Below are 25,226 nucleotides of genomic sequence, written 5' to 3' on the forward strand. Positions count from 1 at the left end.
AAATTACTGTGAAGCAGGAATAAATTGTTTTCCTTGCAAGTCTTGAAGCTGGGCTATAAAATATTTGAACTGCACTAGTTTGTCTTCAATTTGAGGATGAGTATCATCACGATAGTTTTCATGTAGATTTGAAGCACTCTCCTTTATTTGACTACCACTTAATTTGTAAAAACACAAAACACCAAAACACTGAGTTTACTAACTCGTGCGCTGTCAACTGACTACTCAGCATAGTAATTAGCTTATCCAAAATTGGTAGATACGTTTCAATATTTAACTTTTCTCCATCTTGTAGGAAAACTTCAATGAAATTAGCATCATCAAAATTTAGTTTTATTGTTGGCTTTCGTTTACTCTCGGCTATTAAGTATTGTAGATCGCAGGCCTTCTGCTTGTATAGTAGGCAAAAGATTTTTGGAATTTTAAGAAATCCTAAAGTGAATTGAAAAGCTGAACGGCGGTTTTAAGTTCAATCTCTTCTCTCTGTTACGATTTACTGACGGCATTGATGCGTGATATGAATGTTTCTGTTTTTGACATTTATTTTAACAATCACTTAGCCTCATGAACTTTTTCAGCTTTCTGATTAGTGTCTGCAGCAAGAGTATGTAGAGCAGATGTGAAGGCGTTTTAATCTTTAGACAAAGCTCTTGTTGCATCAGCCCTTGCACTCCATCTAGTACTGCTAGTCCTTTTAAGGATAGATCGTGGTGAATGGGTCGCTTAGCGGTGTTTCATTTAAGCATTTGATCATAACTTCCCAACGGTGGGTACTTTACTTACTATTTGATCAACTACTGCACCTAACTACACGACAACAGTAATCCTCTTTCAAATAACAAAACCAAACTAAGAAGAGATAAGAGGCTAAATAATGAATTCCTCGGGAAACTAGAGAGAAAGATGTTTAACTAGAGATGTTTAACTTGTCCATTTCCACTGGTATTTTTCCCGACTTTTGGAAAGTCAGCTTTCTTACACCTATCCATAAAAGTGGCAATAAGAGTGACGTTCGTAACTATCGAGGGATTAGCATACTATCAGCTATTCCTAAGCTTTTTGATAAATTATTTTCCACCCATCTATCCTGGCACTGTCGCAAAATATTAGATGACAGGCAGCATGGATTTTCTCAAGGTAGATCCACCGTGACCAACCTTTTAACGTATCAGTTTGACCTGTTGAATGCCTTTGAGAGCTCCAAACAGGTAAACAGTGTTTACACGGACTTCTCAAGGGTATTCGATAGAGTTAGTCATAAACATATTGTTGCCAAACTAAGTGCAATGGGTTTGGGTGAGAGCCTTGTAAGATTTTCTTATAGTTTGTTAACTGGGCGTACTCAGTTCGTTCGGATTAACAATTACTTATCTAGCGAGATTCAGGTGCTTTCAGGTGTTCCACAGGGGTCTCACTCAGGCCCTGTCTTGTTTAACTTGTTTATTAGAGACCTGAGTACTATAATATTACATTCTGCACTTCTGGCCTTTGCGGACGATTTCAAATTTTATAAGGTTATTGAGTCTGAACTAGACACTGTACTGCTACAAAAGGATCTAAATAACTTATGTGTATGGTGTACTGATAATGGTCTAGAATTAAATGTTAAAAAATGCTTTAGTATTACCTTCAGTCGCTCTAACAATACCATTGGAAAAACGTATATATTGAACAATACTGTTATTGAATCTGTGGACTGTATTAAGGACTTAGGTGTTTTGTTTGACAAAAAATTAACTTTTATACCACATATTACAGACATGATTAATAGGAGTATGCGAAATCTTGGATTTATAACACGTAATAGTTCTCAACTGTCACCGAATTGTTTTTTAAGGTTATATGTTTCTTTTGTGCGCTCATTGCTGGAATATGCCTCAATTATATGGTCACCTTACTATGATTGTCACATTAGAAATATTGAGTCCGTCCAGAAAACATTTCTTCGTTCTTTGGCATTTCGAGCTCATATTAATATTTGTCAGGGTTTTAACATTAATTATGATCTGGTTAATCAAACATTTAAATTGGATAGCTTGGAAGTAAGAAGGGCTAAATCAGATTTAACAATCATTTATAAAATATTAAATGGTCTATATCATTGCCCAACTATCTTACAAGCTATAAGCCTCAATACTGTCCAAAGACGGGTTTCCCCAATTTTTCGCATACCTTATCATAATACGAACTATTGCTTTTACTCCCCATTGTCACGCACCTTGCGTCTAATTAATCATAATCAAAACAGTCTTGATCCATTTGTGGACAGTCTTCGTGTATTTAAAAGAAGCATACATAATTCAGTAACTGAAGTAAAGTACTAAGTTCCTATAATTTATTAATTGTTTATTATTGTTACTAATTTAATTTTGTTGGTTTTTATTGTTGTCATTGTTGTCATTTTTATTATCTTTTGTTATTTGTTATTTTAGGTTAAAATTGGTTATCTTTACTGTTTACCATATTATTTCATTTTTTTTATACATTTTTTGTAAATTGGCTCTGCCGTTTATTTAATAAATAAATAAATAAATAAATAAATAAATGAAAGACAAGGGTAGTGTTGGAGAAAGTAGGGAGGGAAACCGCGCAGACTGACAAGCAGTAATTTTCCTTCTACCAAACGGCTTCTACGTTACCGACTTATTCTCACAATACGTCGATCATACTTATACGTCCACCATCACTTTTATGGTATTGCATGATCTTTGAATTTCTTAACATTATATGATTTATAGTAGTTGTTATTTAGTTCTAATTATATTTTTTTGTTTTGGGCCTTGCGAGGCCCCCTTTGGGGCCGAGACCTCTAGGCAACTGCCTACTTTGCCTAATGGTTAATTCGGCACTGTACAGGCATAAGGTTTCGGCTCAAAACCTTTTAAATCCTCTTTAAAATACCACTGAAATGTTAACATATAATCAAACTATGCTATGTCCATAGTTTTATGAACAATACAATATTTCTTATTGTAGTAAATGTTGTATGTTTTCCTATCAAAATGGTTCAATACCTACTTTTAGTGCATTCATTGTGTCTAAAAGCAGTTGAAAATTAGCAATATTATGTGGGCTTTGAATCAAAATCTGCTAATAGGCTATTGATTATTATGTACTATAGAAAGGAACTACAACGTTAACGGGGTTTTATTATTTCATATGGTCAATTAATCTCTATATATGAAAAAACCGCGGAGTGCTACCATTTAAATGGGTGCGTTTTTGAGAAATGGGTGAATTAGTCCCTGGGCACAGGTTACATTAGGGTGAGTTCTATGCACTTTTGGTACAAACATGTCTACATAAAAATTTTTCCTGGTTAAATTTCCTATATAAATATAACTTTTTAAAGTCAAAGATACTTTTTTTTTACAAAAATATATTCAAAAGAAAAAGCACAAAGACACCCAAAAGAAAGAAATTTTGTTTTTTGTCCCATAACTTTTGTCCACGAGGATATAGGTATAGACATTGCTTCACAGAAAAAAAACTTACATATTTTGTCTTTAAAATGATGTTTGGTAAAGGTCATCAGGATTTACAGTTTTGGAAATATGATTTTTCAAAATTCGCCACTCACAGCAATTTTGGGCAGTTTTCCTTGTTATTTCGCAAATATTGTTCTGTAACTTTTTTCTACGTAACTTTAGGCATATGCAATAGTACATGTAAGAGGAATAGGACAATTACCTTTAAAATGTTCTACTGTATAATGTTCTACGACTTCTTTTAAAGAGGTTATCTTTTTCAATACTTTATACACTTTTAACGAGTTTTTATATTTTTTACGATTATTTTTTAAATTTCCCATTATAACTTTTTTTTCTACATTTAGGTATATATTATATAATAAAAAAGAAAACTTATTCTGTTTACTTTAAAATGGTGTATTATAAAAAATTCTAGGATTATTTTTGAATAAGATATTTTTTCAAAATGTAAAAGTACTTGCAACGATTTTTGATTTTAGGATTATTTTTTAAATTTCTCATTATACCTTTTTTATGTGATTGTGTGTTATGATTGAATCTTATTTTTTATAGGCAATACTTTGGATCCACTTGACTCGGCCGGGCAAACTTCAAAATATGGATTAATTCCAATATTTACTGTCAAAGCTCCTGCACCACAAGCTTTGCTTGAGAAAATATCATGCAAATGTACCAAATGATGTACAAAAAACTGCGGTTGTAGGAAGATAGGAATTAGTTGTTCAATATTCTGCAAAGGGTGCATGTGCAATGTGCATGGGTACTAATTGTGGGAACTCTAAGATAACAAGTGTCAGAGGAAGATATTGAAGCTAATGCTAACGAAGAGATGGACTTTGATTTTGAAAATTTTTTAAATGTCAACGTTTAAATAATTTTAACTAAAGTGATGTTTTCTAAGATTAATGTTTATGTAATTTTTGTAAAAGAAATAATTTTAAATAATACGGGTAAAAAAATATCAAAGAATCACTCGGTTTCCATTACATATTTAAATATATACACCATTTTAAAGAACACAAAGTAAGCCCTCTTTATTGAGGAACATTTAGTATATTCATGTACAAGAAAGAAAAGTTATAATGAAAAATTTCAAAAATAATCGTAAAAAATATAAAAAAAAATTTTATATTAGGTATTATATAATATATAATATAATATATTATATATACTATATATAATATAAAATTATATAATATATAATACACTATATAATAATATTATTTTATTTTTATATTATATCATTAAAAATCGTTAAAAGTATAAAACCTTGAAAAACCATAATCTCTTTAAAAAAAGTCGTACAACGTTATACAGTAGACCATTTTGAAGGTAATTGATTTATATTCCTATTACGTGTACCATTGCATATACCTAAAGTTACGTAGAAAAAAGTTACAGAACAATATTTGCGAAATAACAAGGAAAATTGCCCAAAATTGCTGTGAGTGGCGAATTTTGAAAAATTATATTTCGAAAACTATAAATCCTAATTACCTCTACTAAACAACATTTTAAAGAAAAAATATGTAGGTTTTTTTTCTGTAAAGCAATGTCTGTACCTATATCCTCGTGGACAAAAGTTATGGGACGAAAAACAAAATTTCTTTCTTTTGGGTTTCTTTGTGCTTTTTCTTTTGAATATATTTTTGTAAAAAAAAGTATCATTAACTTTAAAAAGCAATATTTAGATAGGAAATTTAACCAGGAACAATTTTTATGTAGATATGTTTGTACCAAAAGTGCATAGAACTCACCCTAATGTAACCTGTGCCCAGGGACTAATTCACCCATTTCTCAAAAACGCACCCCTTTAAATGGTAGCACTCCGCGGTTTTTTCATATATAGATGTCCATTGACCATATGAAATAATAAAACCCCGTTAACGTTGTAGTTCCTTCTAGCTATCTTATTTTGAATATAATCAATAGCCTATAAATCCAAACTAAAAGTACAAATTTCTGAAGATGTAAGGGGCATGCAAAAAATGACTATACCAAATTAGTGTGCAATTTTCTGATGCCACTTTGATTAAGAAATGCCGGATACTTTTTAGGAAATTTACGTTTTTAATGTTTTTTTAGTCTCCTAAAAAATTTCAAAAAATGGATCTAGCAGGTTTTGATTTATAGGCCTGTTTTCCCTCCCCGAGGGAAGTTCCCTTAAGGCAACTGTCTAGATCTACCACTGCCCCACAATGAGGAAATACGAGATACGCTGACGAAAACGATACGGCGGAGAAAACAGACAGCCCAAAAATTTTATATTGAATTTATAACATGGTGGCCAAGGTAATTTTATCATACGGTGGCCAAGATACAGCAAACAGCGCCATAATCAAACTAAGCAACGTAAAAAACAACTTGCTTGCCTCAGACTGAAAGGGGCTATGAGGAGCTCACTAGGATAGCTATGGAGGTCCTACTAAATCTCTCTTTACATAAAATTATAAGAGGTGTGCTGAGGATATGATTTTGTAGAACAAAAAGAAAACAACACAAGAGCAGTCGCGCCGTGAGAAAAATCTCACATTTTCTCCTTTTCCGTAATAACTTGATGAAAAATTTTTCAACATTGCTTTCCACTCGTAAGTGCCTCGAGGAAGATCGTAGAAATGCGTGGAAAATTTTTTTTTGTGGAATTTATGGCTTTGGTGAGAACTAATTAGCTTTAAAATTGTTGGAAATAGATATTTTTAACTTAACAAGCAAATAAAAATATTATAAAATATAAATTTGATTTAAATTCATATTTAAATCTATATTGTGAGATTATTTCTCTACGCGCGACTACTTACGTTGCAGAATTGAGCGCGACTGCTCCCGGGTTAAGTTAAAGTACCGGTTAGATAAGCACTTAGTAAGACAAATAAGACCAAAGCTGTAGGTGGACTTTAAGCAAATACTATTGACTGTAATACGTCCAACTCCCACAAATCTGGAAGCACGTTGCCACTAGCGCCACTGTCGGCTTGCGGTGAAACTACGCTGTGACAACGTAAAATTTGACGTAAACATTCAAATTTAATTTTATAAATTTTTGAATAACAAGCTAATTTTGCAAAATTAAATTAAAATAAAAATAGTTCAAACACTTATACAAAAACAATAATAAAGCAATTTTATAAATGTAAGGTTATATTGCTCTGGTTATCACCGCTGACCGCTAGATGGCGCTATTTTTTTGCTTCCTCAAATCTAAGGGGAAATGTCAAGAGTTGTATGTATTACAGTCTATAGTATTTGCTTTAAGCTAGTGTGGGAATGCCGAGAACAACATGACATACTGGAGAAAAACATTTATATTTATGTCATTGGTCACACTGATTATAGGTTCCAGGTCATTGGGAATGTAAGGAATTAAAAGATCTGGCGTGGGATTACGAACACTCGATACGAATCGGATCCGTCATGTTTTACCGTAGCGCCTTACGGTAAAACATGGCGGATACGATTCGTATCGAGTGTTCGTAATCCCTATGCTGATACATTTGCCAGAAGAACGTTTATGAACGTTTCTTTGCTTAGTGACACTAGGTTTGTTCCAACACAACGAGAAACCGTCCATGTAACGATCACCGTCCTGCGCAGTATCATGAAACATTAATTTGTTCCCATGGAACGTTAATTTTATGGTCACGTGATCGTTACATGACGGTTCTTCGTCGAGTTGGAACAAACCTTCTGTCATGATTTTCGTCTGACACTAGCCAGTGTATCCCATGTTGTTATTCGCTCTGAGCTTCGATGGTATCGCCAACTAGCGGATTACTAATTCACCTTCGGCTGGAAATTTATTGAGAAAAGCATTGCGAATAATAGCAAATAATAATTATTGTCTAAAGATTTTAATGAAATATATTATATTTTTTAAACGGGTCGCCCATATTTTCTCAACTGTCATCAATACGACTAATAACTTCAAGCGTAACTTTGATACGAGAATTATAAAAAAAATAATATGCTTTGAAATCCAGATCCCGTAATTTTTTGAGCGTTATAAAGTGATTACAAAGTATTTCTTTTTTGTAATTACAGCTTCAATTTACCGTAGACTTCTCGTAGACTCAGCCGATAAGTTAGAGTCGGGTTGAGAAAACCTGTCGTGACCTTTTTAAACAGTTAATTTTTGTATTTTATGTGATTAAACCGTTGATTGGTAAATATAGGGGGGCCTATATTTATCAATCAACGATTAAACTAATGCTGGAATATTAGTTTACTTCTTTCTTGCTTCAAATAGTTTCACAATTATCTTATAGATGGCGCTAGATAAATAGATTTATTATATTATAAAATGTTTAAAAAACAAATTTCAGTATTTAAAACGTGAGTATATTTAAGGTAAACATATATGCCACAGCTATGGCCAACTAATATTTTTTTAATAATGTTGTTAATTTCAAGGTTTTAAATTATTCACGTTGACATTTATGTCAAATTTCGAGCAAAAGTTCACTGGCTTGTCACTACTGGCGCTCACAAACTTTTAAATATCCCTCTAACTACGAGCTCACAGCGGATTCTGGGATCCTGCACTCAAGAGTCAAAAGTGCTAGAAAACAAAGGTGTGTTTGCCTGACATGTTTCTCCAATCCAATCCAGTCCAAGAAAATGAAGAGTAGGACTGTCAAATTCAAAATGTATCAATAGGGCTTTTCATCGATTGTCATTTGTTTCGAGCTTCTGTCATATGTTGTATAATCTGTGTATAATATTAATATACACGGATTCTGTGACGTGTCACAGAAGCTCGAAACAAATGACTGTGAATGAAAAGCCCTATTGCATAGATATAATAACTAGTAGATTAAGCAAGGTATTGGCCGGTCTGTGCATCGAGGTGTAACGCCAATATTAAGGATTGAGTACTATATCCATCTTTGTCTGTCACATGTGCGGGATCGTTTGGTTAAAAGAGATAGATAGACCACCGATCGACTGCTACCGCGTTCCGCTTTTTTGCTAAGAATGCGTTGTCTACCCTTAATATATCTATGATCAATTGTCACTTAAATGTCATATGTGTCTATGTCATATGTCATGATAGTTTTGATTTGACTTTGACACTTGACACTGACACGTGACACATGAACATGAAGATTATCTGTCAGTGAGTGGTATCCTTGTGTCTAAAAATCAAAATAAAATTTAAAAATAAAAAAATATTTAAAATGGAAGATAAACAAAAACTACGTGAATGTAACATTAATAACCATAAAGTAGATATGTCTCTATCTGACCAGTGTTGTTCAGATGATATTAAATTAGAAGACGATACATTAAAATATGAAGTTACTGATAATACTATGGAAGATGTTAAGGTAGAAATAAAGAGTGAAATGGAGGAATATAACGTAATTTATGATGAAAAACCTTGTATAAATGGAAAAAAATCAAGTTTACTGTCCCACTTAAGCATAGAAAGTGAGTTTTAATATATTTACTTTAAGCCATTGATTTCTCTACCTAGAGTAAAGTTAATTTTTTTGTACTCAGCTTATGTACCTTCACTTCAGCTCTGGTTGAAGTGAAATTCAACCAGATATTCAATTTTAAAATAAAAAATAATGTTCAATGCCTACGTAGTTATAAAAAAATTATCAAAGGGCAGCCAAAGTCTGAAAATTGAATTTTGTTAAGTTTTTTGGGTTATGATTGAAAATTATTCTCTGAAATCTTCTCTTTCCAACGATATACAGTGATAAGCGCGCTAATAACCGGCAAAATAGCTCAAAAGATGGAAAATGTATTAAATTCTGAGATAAAAAGAAATAAAACTAGTAGAGATGTTAACTTTAGCGATAGTAACATATAAACTGACATTATGTTGATTGTTTCTAGCGTTACCAGGTGTCCCGATTTGCGCGGGACGTCCCGATTTTCAGGGGTCTGGGGACGCGTACCGATTTGTACCTGATCGGGACACTAAATGTCCCGATTTTCACCGACGAAAACCAATTTCAGAAGGCCTTGCAGTGAATTTTATAACTATGTTATAAAAACAAGGCACTCCTAAAAGCGGTAAAATCGAATGAAAAATATAATTTTAATAAAAATAAATAATTTACTTAATCTACGATTTTTTTTTGTAATTTCGTTTGATTATTATTATTATGTAGGATTAAATACAGATTATAGAAACACCTTATAGTCCAGTAAATGAACGGGAAATACGGCGATACCGTGTAATTTTCAGGATCAACTCCGAATTGTATGAAAATTTGGACGGCTTGTGCCGTTGGTTGCTTTTACTCGGGGGGTTACAGTCACCCCTAGCTGGGGGTGAAAAACCGCGCGTTTAAAATAAGTCCGGAGATGCATAAATTGACTAAATTCTAAGCAATTTTAGTTATATAGAATTTTAACTTAGTTAATACTTTTCGAGTTATTTACCATTGAAAATGTTTATTTTTCGACAAAAAAATCACGTTTTCAGTCGATTTTCACAAATAACTCAAAAAGTAAGTATTTTATCGAAAAAACTATTTTTTAGCAAAAATGTAGCTTAGAAAAAAAACAAAGAGAGCTGTGTATTCGTAAAGTCTATAGACCCAGCAAAAGCAAATTTGTAGATAATGAAAAATACGTTCCCATTCGTCAAATTCCAAATCAAATATTTCAACGTGAAATAACCAAGAAATGAAGCACTTTTCGGGAAAAACCAATTAAAACTTTTAATCAAGCTTCATTTTATTGTTTTAAAAAGTTTCTAGCATCAAAACTAAGTGAGTTATGCTCAAAATCAAGTTGACTCTTTTTTTGGTAAAAAATTGTGAAAATCTCCCTCTACTTAGCACCCCAAATGAAATTAATCGTTACCTCTTTACAAACAATTTACTTTTCCTATGTATTTTTGACATGATTAAAAGGGCCTGAACGAGTCACTAATCACGAGTGTATGCAAAATATGAACAGCCAAATTTGAACCAATTTTTTGAAAACCTACCTACTTTTTACTCCTTGAGATTTTTAGTATCCTTAATACTTTTTAAGTAATTTTTGAAAAAATGGCATTTCAAATATTTTAGAATTTCTTTTTTTACTATAAAACCAATTTTTTTCAAAACTAAGCACTCCCAATAGGCAAACCTTACAGATCGTATAAATTATAAACATATAAAGTAAATGGTAAAGCGGTAACAATTAATTTTATTTACGGTGCTAAATAGGGGGAGATTTTCACCATTTTTTTTTACTAAAAAAAGGAGCCAATTTTATTTTGAGCGTAACTCGCTTAGTTTTAATGTTAGAGACTTTTATATAAAACAAAATTAAAGATTTTTTTTAACACTTTAAAAACTTTAATATGTTTGCCCGAAAATTGCTTAATTTTTTGGTTATTTCAAGTTGAAAAATTCGATTTGGAATTTGACGAATAAGAACGTATTTTTGATGAGCTACAACTTTGCTTTTACTGGTTTTATAGACTTTCTGAACATACAATTTTTTTGCTTTTTTAAAAGCTAAATTTTTGCTAAGAATATTTTTTTGATAAAATTATTCGAAAAGTATTGACTTAGTTTAAAAATTATATAGAACAAAAGTTTTTTAGAGTTAGTCAGTTGATCCATTTTGGGACTTACCTTAAACGCCCTTTTTTTCACCCCCGAGAAGGGGTAACTGTAACTGTCACCCCACAAGTAAAAGCAACCAACGGTACAAGTTCATCTTTGAAGTAGACAGTAAGTAGAACCTAAAACCCGAGTTAGGGTTGTCCCGATATACAACCCTAAATCCCGATTTGTTTTTGCTTATGTACCGATTAAAAACAAATCGGACCTGGCAACACTAATTGTTTCCCACCTTTAGACGTATCAGACGAGTATTTCAACTAAAACTGTCACTGTGACAGTGGCATTTCTCAAACTCGTCTGATACATCTAAACGTGGAAAACAATCAATATGATGTTAATTTATAAGTTACTATTGCTAAATTTAATACCTCTAGTAGGTTTATCTCTTTTTATCTCACAACTTAGTTTACTTAGCTATAGAATTATTCATCCCCCTAAAAAGGTATTCAAAACGTAGATTCCCTCCTTGGTTCTCTTTAGAGTTAAAGAACCTGATAGTTGAGAAAAAGAAAGCTCACAAAAAATATCTTTTATCTAAATCAGTTCTGGATTATCAGACTTTTTCACAGCTGAGGGCTAATTGTAAATTGTTAAAAGTTAAAAGCTACAGACATCATATTTACTTAAGTAACAGAATTATCAATAAGAAATAATTTGAAGGGATTTTGGTCGTTTGTGAATTCACGGAGAGGAAAGCCCTCTATGCCCGCTGTGTTGAGGTATGGTGGTGTTGAATCCGGTCACGGACCAGATATTGTAAATCTTTTTGCAGAATATTTTTCTACAGTATATTCCCCTCAAATATGTGTCATACCCAGTGACTCACCTACATTTGGTCTTACTAATCTGACTGGTTTCAACATAACTATATCTGATAATTATCTAAAATTATCGGAACTGGATGCAAATAAGGGTCCTGGTTCTGATGGATTGCCTCCTAGCTTTCTCAAGAACTGTTGTTTTATATTATCCAGACCTCTTTTTCACATCTTTAATCTATCCTTAAATAAGGGTGAATTTCCAGAATGTTGGAAAAATAGTTTTTTAACACCCATTTATAAAGCGGGAGATAATTCATTGGTGAATAATTACAGGCCCATTAGTATAATTAGTGTAATACCAAAGATATTTGAATGTTTTGTATGTGACTATCTTAAAACTTCACTTGAAAAACAACTAGTAGACCAACAATTTGGATTTCGGAATAGCAGATCAACCGAATGTAACACACTAGTATTTGTGGACTTCCTCAGGAAGGCATTGGAGAGGGGTTGTAGGGTACATGCACTATACACCGTTTTCTCTTTCAAGGCCTTTGATCGGGTCAACCATAATATTTTAATATTTAAACTTAAACAAATGGGTGTTAATGGCCCACTTCTTAAGTGGCTGAGAACATACTTGATTGACCGAGTTCAGATGGTGCGTATCAGGGATTTTGTTTCCAGTGAGATTAAGGTTCATTCAGGAGTACCTCAGGGTTCACATTTGGGGCCAATGTTATTTAACATATTCATCAATGATATACACCACTGCTTCCTACACAGTTCTCCTCTGCTTTTTGCAGATGATCTAAAGTTCTATACAATTATCAACAATACAGAAGATTGTATTAATCTTCAACATGATCTTGATCGGTTGAGTGAGTGGTGTATGCGGAATGCCATGGCCCTGAATGAATCTAAGTATCATGCTATTTCTTTTGGACGATCGAGAGACCCAATAGAATATAATTATAATATACAGAATATTCCTGTTGACTGGGTTACTGAAATTCGTGATTTGGGAATTAATTTAGACTGTAAACTTTTATTTGAATCACATTATACGTCAAAAATTTCCAAATCTTTACAAATGCTTGGTTTTATAAAAAGATGCACTAGAGACTTTCAGAATATTGAAGCAATTAAATTACTATATTGTTCTTTAGTTAGACCTCATCTAGAGTATTGTTCTTGTGTTTGATCTCCATCTTACAATATTTACATAACAAAAATCGAGACAGTCCAACACAAGTTCTTAAGGTACATAGCATATAAACTGGGTATACGTTTTGAGTTAAATCAGTTAAATTATTATCAAATTGAAACCCAATTGGGTATTCTTTCATTGCGTGACCGATGAGTAATTAAGGATGCAAGGATGCTCTATGGCATAATTAATTCAATAGTTTTGTGTCCTCAGCTACTTGAGCAGCTCGGTCTCCACGTACCTCTCTGTAGAACTCGATTAAATCAAACATTCTATGTTCCCATCCATAGAACCAACTATGCATATAACAACTTTTTATCTCAAGCACTAAGATGGGCAAATATTCACCCTGATTTAGATTTCTTTGCACTGAAGTCTGAATTCATCTCTGGCCTCAGACGTATGTTTGTTTGAGTAGTTGTTGGTTAGATAGTCATTAATGTGATATATAAATCTGATTTGTGTGATTAAGTTTGTGATATTTATATTTTATTGTCCAGATTTAGCCATACGGCTCACACTCCCTCTAAGGGGAAAATTGACTCATCCCAGATACCTACGGTATCAAAAGGATTGAGCTCTGGTGGGACTCTTTCCGTGTTATCGAGCCCTAGGTGACTTGGTATGCAGGTGTATCTCCCAAAAATTTTCGTACACATCTGGCCGTTGCGAGTAGTACAGCTTTCTGCATGGTCTTGTAAAGATGTTCATTTAGACCCAGCCTTTTTATGCTTTCGAGGAGGTTCTTCGGAATGACTCCAGTAGTAGACATAACAATAGGTATCGTCTGGGTACTTTGCATTCTCCATTGCCTTCGTATTTGAATTTCTAGATCTCTGTACTTGGCGATCTTTTCAGTGAATTTACTACGTAGATTATTGTTGTTAGGTATCGCCACATCAATTAGTGTTGTTCCACATCAATATTTTATTGTATTATTGTTTTATTATTACTATTTTATTGTATTTTTATTATTATTGACACATGTATTTTGTATATTGGACTTATAAACTTGTAATCTTATTGGGCAGTAGCCCATTGAAAATAAATAAATAAATAAACTTAATATGTTTTCCATCTTTTGCGTTATTTTGCCGGTTATTAGTGTGCTCATCACTGTATACCACATTATAGTATAAAATATCCATGGTTACAAAACTATTTGTTTTCTGAATGTTTGCACTCAACTTACTGTGTACCAGTAGCTGTATATTAGGTTTTTGCGATTTCTCAAATAAGTACTAGGTTTTTAACTTTTGATGTAAGATATCTCTGGATTCTCAGATGATATAAGGTCCAAATTTTTACATTAGTTGTAGATAGATAATATCTAGTCCTGCGTAAAGTTTTATTGAAAAATGTACAAAAACAAGTAAAATAAAAAATAAAATCTAAACTTTTTAGGGTTTTTTTTTTGAAGGAGTAGTTTTAAAAAGATTTAAAATAAATGTTTTTTTCACTCTAACTTTACAAAAATCTACGCGGGACTAAACAGTGCATGTAGTTTCAAAATAAAACAAAAATTAGGACCCTAGGTGCTTTGGTTACAGAGCTATGTGACATAATGTTAACATTGTTGTTAAATGGGACTTTGGGTGCCCTTAAGTTAAAATGAACAAGCTAACAGCTATCCTGTATCATTGATCTCAAACACTGATGAATTGTAAGCATTTGTTATTGTCTCTCCGTTTTGTTCTTATTATCTTCTTGGTTCTATAAGCTCGTTAGAATGTTTGGTTACATCTTCTTGTTAGTAACAAATAGACTTCCGAACGGTAAGGTTGTATCCGAGACGTTCTTATCAACGAGTAGTTAAATTAGTATATTATTAAGGATATTATTTATCGTGAGTGATGTCCGACGATCCAATTAAATGGTCGTTATGTTATCACGAAACCAGAAACCAAAAGTCGATTAATAAGTAAGTTTTTACTTTTATTTTTATTAAAAATAAAGGAACAATTATTATTTTAAAATGTTTCCTAATCAGACGCCAACTGAGGCAATATTAGTCCAGGAAAAGAACGTTTTATTTTCAGAAAATGCACAACGTTCGCAAAATGAACAAGCATTATATAATGCATGGGTTCAATCAGAAAATAATGTTCAAAAACTTAATATAGATAATCAGCGCCTAAATCAAATAATTATCACAATGGAGCAAAGATTAGCAAAGCTTGAGAATACCCAACAAGATATAGGGTCAACAGAAAGCGCCGATAAAACAAAAACCAAAACAGACAAATCTGAATATTTTACTGATGAAGAAGATTTAGCCAACGAAACGGAGTGGATAAGACAAGAGAACAGGAGGACCAAAAAACGCAAAATGGATACTTCATTATCTCCTCCCTCTCCAGAGAAAGCAACAGCAGTAAAGCAAATTCAGAAGCCAAAACTGCCACCTCCGGTTGTAGTAGAAGGTTTCGAAGATGCTGCCAACTTAAGTAAGACTCTAGTCGATGCTAGTATTAAATTCACCATGAAAATAATAAACAGTGAAGTCATAAAAATCAATACACCCGACAGTAATGAGTATAGAAAACTAATAAACAGTTTAAACACGAGTAAACTTTCCTATCACACATATGAAAATAAACAAGAAAGACCAATCAGAGTAATGGTTAAGAAACTACATAATTCCTATCAGCCTAATGACATAGTAAAGGAGCTACAAAGAAGAGGATATAAAGCTATACAAGCTGATAAGAAATTGAAGTGGAGAACTAAAAAACCTCTTGATATGTTCATCCTGACGTTCAGACAAGATGAAGATATAAACAAAATCTTTGGAATAACTGACATTTTGAGCATGAGAGTAGAAATTGAACCACTAAGGAGCTTGAAGCTGGTACCACAGTGCAAAAGATGCCAGGCCTATGGTCATACATGGAAATATTGTAATAAGGAACCAAGATGTGTTAAATGCATCGGTAAGCACCTTACCAAAGATTGTCAGAAACCACTAAAAGAGGAACCAAAGTGTATCCATTGTGGTGAAAATCATCCTGCAAGCTACCGAGGATGTTATGTAGCCAAAAAAATACAAAAGCTGAGAAATCAGAGAACAAATAAGGCCAGTCTACCAAAACCACCACAAAGGGTCAATGAGAAGGAAAAGCCAAAAGCACAAAACGTCACTGCAAATAGAAAATACAGTGATGTAGTTAATAATGTAAAACAAACGGACCAAGAATTGGAAACCGAGAATACATTAAAAATAATATTAGAAAAACTCATCAAGATAGATGACAAAATAACACAAATAGATATACGCGTTACTAGATTGGAACATAGCGCTAAAGGAGCTATACCGAAAATTCGAAATGGCTAAGCAACTACGAATCATGGAATGGAATGCCAATGGGCTTCTACAACATAAAAATGAACTGCAAACTATCCTAGATACAGAAGAAGTTGATTTATGTCTCATAGCTGAAACACATTTCACGAAACAATCTTTTATAAAGCTTAGAGGATACAGGGTATACCACACTATACATCCTGACAATGCAGCCAAAGGAGGCAGCGCACTAATAATAAAAGATAACATTGAACATTATGAGGAGCTAAAATATGAAACAGAACACATACAAGCAACTACGGTATGTGTCAAACTCAAAACTAATTGCGAAGTTAATGTAAGCTCAATTTATAGCCCCCCTAGGCATTCCATTAAAAAAGAACAGTATGTAGAATACTTGAAAAGTTTGCGAAAAAGATATATCATTGGAGGTGACTTTAATGCAAAGCACACCCAATGGGGATCAAGATTAACAACAACTAAAGGAAAAGAGTTACTGGCAGCCATAAAAGAACAGAAATGTGAAGTAATATCAACAGGTAGACCGACTTATTGGCCAACAGATACAAACAAAATACCGGACTTAATTGATTTCTTTGTTATTAAAAATATGTCATCCAACTATGTAGATATTAATGAAGGTTGGGATATGAATTCAGATCATTCACCCTCACCCATAATACTCACTGTGAGTGACACGATTATCAGAAAGGATTGTAACCCAATACTAACAAATAAACTAACAGACTGGGAAAGTTTTAGATCAATCCTTGAAGATAGAATTGAACTAGCAGTACCATTAAAAAAACCTGAACAACTAGATGAGGAAGTTGAGTTGCTTGTACAAAATATACAAAAATCAGCATGGGAAAGTACTCCTACTATAAGATCAAACGTCAAAGGAAACAACTATCCGAAAGAAATTAAAAAGTTAATTAAAGAGAAAAGAAAACTTAGAAGGAAGTGGCAACAAACCAGAGTACCCCAAGATAAAACAAATTTAAACAATGCTAGTCAGAAACTTAAAAGAGAGATTCAAAATATAAAAAATGAGTCAATCAGTTATTACCTGAGAGAGTTGACGGATAATAGTAGCACAGAGTACTCTCTATGGAAAGCTACAAAAAGGCTAAAAAGACCAGTAACCCATTCTCCACCCATTAAACTAGAAGATGGTAGCTGGGCTAGAAGTAATGAGCAAAAGGCAGAGAGATTTGCCACATATTTAGAAAATACATTTAAACCGCATGATGACCAAAATAATGATCAAATATCGATAGAGCCTAATCAGACAGAGGAGAGAATCAGACCAACATCCCCGAAGGAAGTAGCTGATGAAATAAAGGACAATATAAATCCTAAGAAGGCACCAGGATATGATCTAATTACTGGAGAATTACTAAAAAACCTGCCTCGTAAAGCCATAGTCAAATTGACCAACATCATCAATGCTGCATTTAGATTGAGATATGTTCCAAATTTATGGAAAATAGCTGAGGTTATAATGATACCAAAACCAGGAAAATCACCAAATGAAGTGTCTTCATATAGACCATTATCACTTTTACCAGTGATGTCGAAGCTTTTTGAGAAACTTCTGCTAAAAAGAATAAAACTAATAATAGAAGAGAAAAAAATGATTCCAAACCACCAATTTGGCTTCAGAAATAAACATTCTACGATTGATCAGGTACACAGAATGACTAACATAATTGAGAAACCATTAGAAGAAAAGAGAGTCTGTTCTACAATCTTTTTAGACGTAGCTAAGGCCTTCGACAAAGTTTGGCATGAAGGTTTAGTCTACAAACTCAAAATTCTTATGCCTAAACAATATTCAGAAATTTTACAATCATATATATCTGACAGATATTTCAGAATTAAGCAAGAAGACGTGTACACTGATCTAAAAGAAATCAGAGCAGGAGTCCCTCAAGGAAGCGTATTAGGTCCTGTTCTCTACCTGTTATACACATACGATATACCTGAAATGGAAAATGATACTATAGCCACATTTGCAGATGACACCGCTATCTTAGCAGTAGGTGATACCAGCGAAGAAGCAGCAGAAAAATTACAGTTAGCAATCAATAAAATACACAACTGGACTAAAAAATGGAAAATCAAATTAAATGAATCTAAATGTATTCATGCCAATTTTACAAATAGAAAAATCGAAAACATTCCAATTAGAATAAATGATGCCCAAATACCATAAATGCATCTTCTGCAAAATATTTAGGTATCACACTTGATGCAAGGCTTCGCTGGAAAGTCCACATTAAAAAGAAAAGGGAAGAATTAGGTATCCGTTACAAAAAAATGTATTGGCTGATGGGAAGAAACTCTGCATTGTCCACATATAACAAAATACTTTTATACAAACAAATACTTAGACCAGTATGGATGTATGGTTGCCAACTCTGGGGCTGTGCCAATTCAAGTAATATTCAGATTATCCAGAGGTTCCAGAATAAAGTATTACGGAACATCGTTGATGCTCCTTGGTATATCCGAAATGTCGACCTCCACAAGGATCTTGAGATGGAAGATGTAGACAAAGTTATCAAGAAGATGGCAGGTAGTCACGAACAACGGCTCCATAGTCATGTAAACATCTAGGCCATCCAGCTCCTCGATAATAGGTACTGGGCTAGAAAGAAGACTCAAACGAAGAAAACCATTTGAGTTAGTGTAAAGTGTTAGTGTAAAAGCAGAGCATAGTGTTGTATTGTGTGTTAGTTTTAGTTTTAAAATTTCATACTTGTTAAAAAAAATAAGAGGACACCATAGGGTTAAGATCTTAGATTATGTATCATTTAGTAATATAAGTTAAAGAAGAACTGATAATTGGTCAACTGATGACCAGATTTCAGTAGTCTTAAACACAGCTTGTGTTTAATAAAAAAAAACATCTTCTTCTATCCGTTTTGGATGTTTGCAGACCATCATGGCAATCTGTACTTTGCACATTGCTGCTCTGAATAGATTTGTGGGTGTTGTGTTGAATCACATACATAGATCGCCTTCCTGGTCCTCGTTTTGTTCTACTTTTCTCTATAAGATTAGGTAGTTGCAGTGGTCCATCTCTCTCCCTGTTCCTCAAAATATGACGGAAGTATTTGATTTTGGCTGTTTTATTGTTGTTCTATAACAGTTCTTTTTCTTTTTGCATTTTCAACAAAACCTGATTATAGTAACGTGATCAGTATTTATTTATTTATTTATTTATTGACGGGATACCACCCAATTATATATATACATAAAATACTACAATAATTATTATCTAGTGATAATAACAGGGCCGCCACCAGAGAAAAAATTAGGGGGGGTTAAAATCTTTTAAGTCGCTTTACTATTCTAGAAATGAATGAAAGAACGAGAAACATTTATATTTTAATAACCATATAATAATACAAAAAAAGATTAATCAGTAAATAAAAATTGTAATCTCCTCTGATCTTGATCAAATTTATCAATAATATCTTAAGCTGTCATTATCCAGGGGGGTCGGCGGACCCCCCCTGATCCCCCTTGCTTGCGGGCCTGTACATTAAACATAAATATAGTGAATATGACAAAAATTGGCGATGCAGCCATATAGAAAAAAAACAAATATTAAAATAAGATAAAGCACATAACAAATAATATAAATCACCTAAATTACAAACATTTTTTTACACACTGTCTACAAATGTTTTCGGAAGCGCACAGCAATAAATCAAAGTCCATTCTATTTCCATTTAGAATGATTCTACTCAGTGGAGAATGTCTACCAAAGTTGCAGCAATGGAATTTAATTGCAAAATTTTGAGATGATATAGTGACTCTACAGGGAACATTAAAATCAAGTATAAGATATCTTCAGTAAATCAGTATAAGACATCTTCATGATTCTGCAATAAAGCCACATTTCGAAAGCCTCAATTTTTTTGCAGGTGGTGTCTGTGAGAGTCTACAACTCAATTCCATACAACAGTATAGGAAAGACATAACATTGTAGCAAGGCCGGTGCCCACTGTTACGGAACAGCCTACCACGGTACGGACTGCAACGATCAGCATTTTAATATTTTTGTGTATTCAAATGGCTCAGCACGATGTGCTACAATTCCGTAAAGTAGGCGCTGAGCCATTTGAATAAACGAAAATATTAAAAAGCCTGATCATCATGGTCTGTTCCGTAGCGGGTTGTTCTGTATAATTGGGCACTGGCCTGTAACCTGATTTTTATGGGGATTGATAAATCATGACATTTGAATAGCTTAGCCATTTTTTGAAAGGCAGATCTAGCTTTCTATATCCTACATTTGATTTCTAGATTTTCATTTTCAATTTTCATTGACGTTTGTACCAAGGTAGATGTATGTTCTTACTCTTTCTATTTGTTGATAGTTCTCACTGATTCGTCCAAATTGCTGTTCCTTCTTAGAGGTCATCATACATTTTGTTTTCTTAGTGTTTAGTGAAAGTCCATATCTCTGACTTACTTCTGTGACTCTATTCATTAACTCCTGGAGGGCTTCAAAACTGTCAGCGAATACCACCATGTCGTCTGCATATCTTCTGTTATTGTGAACTCCAGCTTTAACACTTTGACGGACATATCTATAGATGTCTAATTTCCATTGATTTACAGTAAAACTAATTTGTGTGCAACCGTGAGGAGAAGAGATGACAGACGCTTGTTTATGCGCTGCAAGTGACCTTGAGGGTTTTTGTTAACCCTGTTTACCTTTAATGTGACACAACTCCTATAGACGATTTTTTAATGAAATGTGGCACTACATCCGTGGTCGTCATCCACATGTTTACAAAAGATGTTAAAAACTCATTGTTTCCATAAACTATAAGCGCTAAATGAAATTCAGGAATTTGCCTATTCTACTTTGCAAAATACATATTTATATCGATGGCTTAGTGTGAAAACCTCGTATCTCATTTTTTTTCGAAAATGACATTTTGGTGGTTTTAGTTTGAAATTCTTGTATCTCACGATTTACAACTGTTAGAAAAAATCCAAATACACTAATGTTGATTTTTTAACCAAGAGGAGTAAACTAAAAAGACAGATTCACACCCAAGAAAGTTACTAGAAAAGTCACCAAATTCATCTTCTTTTTTCGTTGATCATATCACCTTTCGATGATAATCCATACATATTATATTATACTAACACATCGCTAAAGAGTTCTAAAAACAACTGTTTTTATATAAAAGTAGACTAAAAATCTAAGAATTAAAGGAATAATGCAGAAAACACAAAAAATCGCTGATATACTTAATTAACCTATAAAATGACAGAAGTGCCAAAATTTCATAAATGTCATTAGTGTCAAAATTTAATAACAGTGGAGTAAACTTGCCTGTGGTTGGACCAATTAGAAACAAGCATTACGGCGCGGTAAATTTGAATCACTCCTCTTGGTTAAAAAAACAAACAATATACAGTGGAACCCCGATAAGTCGGCCCCCGATAACCCGAAAGTCCGGCTAACCCGGACCGATTTTCATCAGATAAACATTTTGATTTTCAATATTTTGTATTTTTCAATTTAATTGTGGCTTATTTCCAATCAAAATAGTTAATTATCAGACAATCCTTTCAACAATAAAAATGTATGTAATATAATATTTGAGAGATAATGTGTCTAGACTCTCTGTGTCGTGTACTTATGTGTGTAATTTGAACACGAGATTAAAAATGACTCATAGTACACGCCGCAGAAACAACAGCCAGCTGTCTGTAGTATCTATTCCTTTTTATTTCAAACTGTCAGCATTGTTTAGGAAAGACTATTTAAAAAATTCTTTTATAAACAATGGTCTTTAGTATTGTGTGTCTTGTATTGTTCGCTTCCATAATATTTGCTTACGTTTGGGTTTGGTGTTTTTTTTAGTAATTTTAATGAGTAGGTAATACTGTGCATATTTATAAATATATTTCATGTTATTTCAATTCTAACGGAGTTTATCTGTAAGTATACCGTATTTTATTAATTTTTACCATATTCTCCGGCTATCTCGGATTTTCGATAACCCGGATCGGTCGTGGTCCCGATTAATCCGAGTTATCGAGGTTCCACTGTACTATTTTCTACAGCCAAAAAAAGAAACCACGTATATCAATTGCTCTCTTGATTTAATGTGAATACCACGTATATTTATAACCAAGAATTTGGTACTTAATTTGGAGTGTTTGTTTGAGAGATTCGACTTGCAGAAATGTTTTTTGTGAACAACAAAAGGTAGTCCGGCATATAGAAACATTTTATGAACTTTAAATCAAAAGATTTGTATTGTATCGACCTAGTATTTGGAGGTGTGCAATAAGCTATGAAAAATGAAAACCTCGTAAATAATAATAAACACAACCTCATTTGAGATGAAAAACACGTATATCAAGATATACGAGGTTATCATAGTTACTTGGGCAAAGGCTCTATATACTGCAAGGATATTTACGTGTTTTTCATAGTTAATATTTGTATTTCCAATTTAATAGCAACATTTAACACTTTTAGCTCTGGATCAATATCAGATATTTGTCTCAATGTGCTCGAATTAAAAATACGTAACTTAATTTTTGTTTTAAGGTTATATTATGCAGAAAATCAGTTTTTTGCCTCTTCTGTAAAATTGTAATTTAATGAGATACGAGGTTTTCACACTAAGCCATCGATATGTATCTTATACATTTGACGCACTGTCCACCAACATGTTAACATCAATCACTACCTCTTGAAAGATTTCTTCAGACTAGATGTTGAACAGCGGTGGTGATGGTATACATTCCCGATGGACCCTACATTTGATTTTTATATCTTTGGAATCTCATTCCTCTGTCCGGATAGACGATTTTTTGATTCCAGTACAGGTTGCTAATAATTCTTAGGTTACAGGTGTTTATTTCAATCTTGGTTACCTAATATCTCCATCAGCTTGTCATGCTTTACTGAATCTAACACTTTATGGTAATTAAGAAGCATGCATAAATATCACAATTTACGTCTCTACATCGAAATAGTACTTGTATACTAAAGAGAGCCTCTCTCGTACCCACTGCATTGTAAAAACCAAACTGTGTACTGCTGATTTTTTCTTCGCACAGTCATATCCTTTGATGTATCTATAATTTTTAGAGATAAATTTAAAATATGGTTCATTAACCTACCCTCGCATCAAGTTATGACATAACTACATGCGGGCATACTTTATAAACCACAAGAAAATACACTTAAAAGCAGCTGATTTATTTATTTATTTATTTTTTTTGAAAAATACACTTAGTTGTTTGTTATAAACCTTATTCGGCATCAGCGAATACTTGGAGTTCCTTCTCAGTAAGATAATTGGGATTTATAGCTGGAATCTGATTCCATGATAAATAAAATTACTAATAAAAAAATTTTTGAAATGTGAATATTTCTCATATTATTTGCTACAGGCATGGCTTTTTATAAGCTTGTTATTTTTTCCTCGTGTTCTGTAGTTCAATTTTAATAACAGCAAAAAAAGTAAAAGTAAAAAATATAAAGGTTTTAGAGTTTGCTTCTTATTTTAGGATTTCTGAAGAAGGAGCAAGAAATAGAAATTATCGAAACAGTATCTGATAGTTCATGTAAGGAAGAACATGTGAACGAGCATCCTAAAGAAAAAACAATAAACAATGCTATACATTTTTTTCGCCATTTTAAATGTGAAATTTGTTCTCAAGAGTTTTTCAGTGCACGCCAATTACGAAGACATCTGAGAACACATGTGGCAGAAAAAACTTTTAAATGTCACATTTGTTCCAAAGAGTTTTCCCAAGCAGACCATTTTAACATAAAACAACATATCACAACACATACTGAGAAAAAATCTTTTAAATGTGAAATTTGTTCACTAGGGTTTTCCAGTGCATTCCAAGTAGGAAGACATGTGAAAACACATACAGCAGAACAACCTTTTAAATGTTACATTTGTTCTAAAGAGTTTTCCCAATCAGACTATTTTAACATAGAAAAACACATGACAACACATACTGAGAAAAAATCTTTTAAATGTGAAATTTGTTCTCAAGAGTTTTCCAGTACAGTCCAAGTAGAAAGACATGTGAGAACACATACGGAAGAAAAACCTTTGAAAGGTTACATAACCATAAAAAAACATATGACAACACATACTGAGAAAAATTCTTTTAAATGTGAAATTTGTTCTCAATGGTTTTCCAGTTCAGTCCAAGTAGGAAGACATGTAAGAACACATGTGGCAAAACAACCTTTTAAATGTTACATTTGTTCTAAAAAGTTTTCCCAAGCAGACGATTTAAAAAAACATATGACAGCACTTAATAAGAAAAAACCTTTTAAATGCGAAATTTGTGCTGAAACGATTAATTTATGTAAACATATGGAAATGCATTCAGAAAGATTTAAATATAAAGTAAATAAAAGATTCCATGATATCATGATTTCTGAAAAAGACAAAACCACTTAGTCTTTCATGCAAAAACATATTATGTAAACCAATTCATGATCAAATTGCCTACTCATGAAAAGTAGTAGAAACTGAAAAAACGAGGAAGGCGAAAACGCTCAGATACAAAGTTTACTGTAATAACACAATTAAAATAATTGAAATAAAATAATAAACAATATTTTAAATATAAGACTTTTCGTCAAAAGAACTGCTTTTTGGTTACATCCTGAATATACGGCTTTAACAATTTATAAACACGGAGACGACGAATATTCGCTGTGTGCAAGTACTTGTAGGGGATACGAGAAACGATCGTGCGCGAGTAACGGAGAAATTTTGCAACTTTCTTAACATATTTCATATATCTTAAATAATTCATATTGTCAAATTGACATTTATTTCTGTCATTGAAGAAAATGGG

The 25,226-nt window shown here is 32.9% G+C and overlaps 1 protein-coding gene across 1 annotated transcript; it reads left to right on the top strand.

Annotated features, from left to right (window-relative positions):
- Window positions 1-8,665: 8,665 nt before the first annotated feature.
- On the top strand, window positions 8,666-24,823 carry LOC114333968 (zinc finger protein 287-like). Its single transcript, XM_050645000.1, has 3 exons — window positions 8,666-8,918; window positions 23,907-23,963; window positions 24,234-24,823. Exons 1-3 carry the CDS (start codon window positions 8,666-8,668, stop codon window positions 24,821-24,823), a joined length of 900 nt encoding a protein of 299 aa, XP_050500957.1.
- Window positions 24,824-25,226: the final 403 nt, after the last annotated feature.

This window comes from Diabrotica virgifera, chromosome 2 (assembly GCF_917563875.1).
Source record: "Diabrotica virgifera virgifera chromosome 2, PGI_DIABVI_V3a".
In the NCBI taxonomy this organism is placed as follows: domain Eukaryota; kingdom Metazoa; phylum Arthropoda; class Insecta; order Coleoptera; family Chrysomelidae; genus Diabrotica; species Diabrotica virgifera.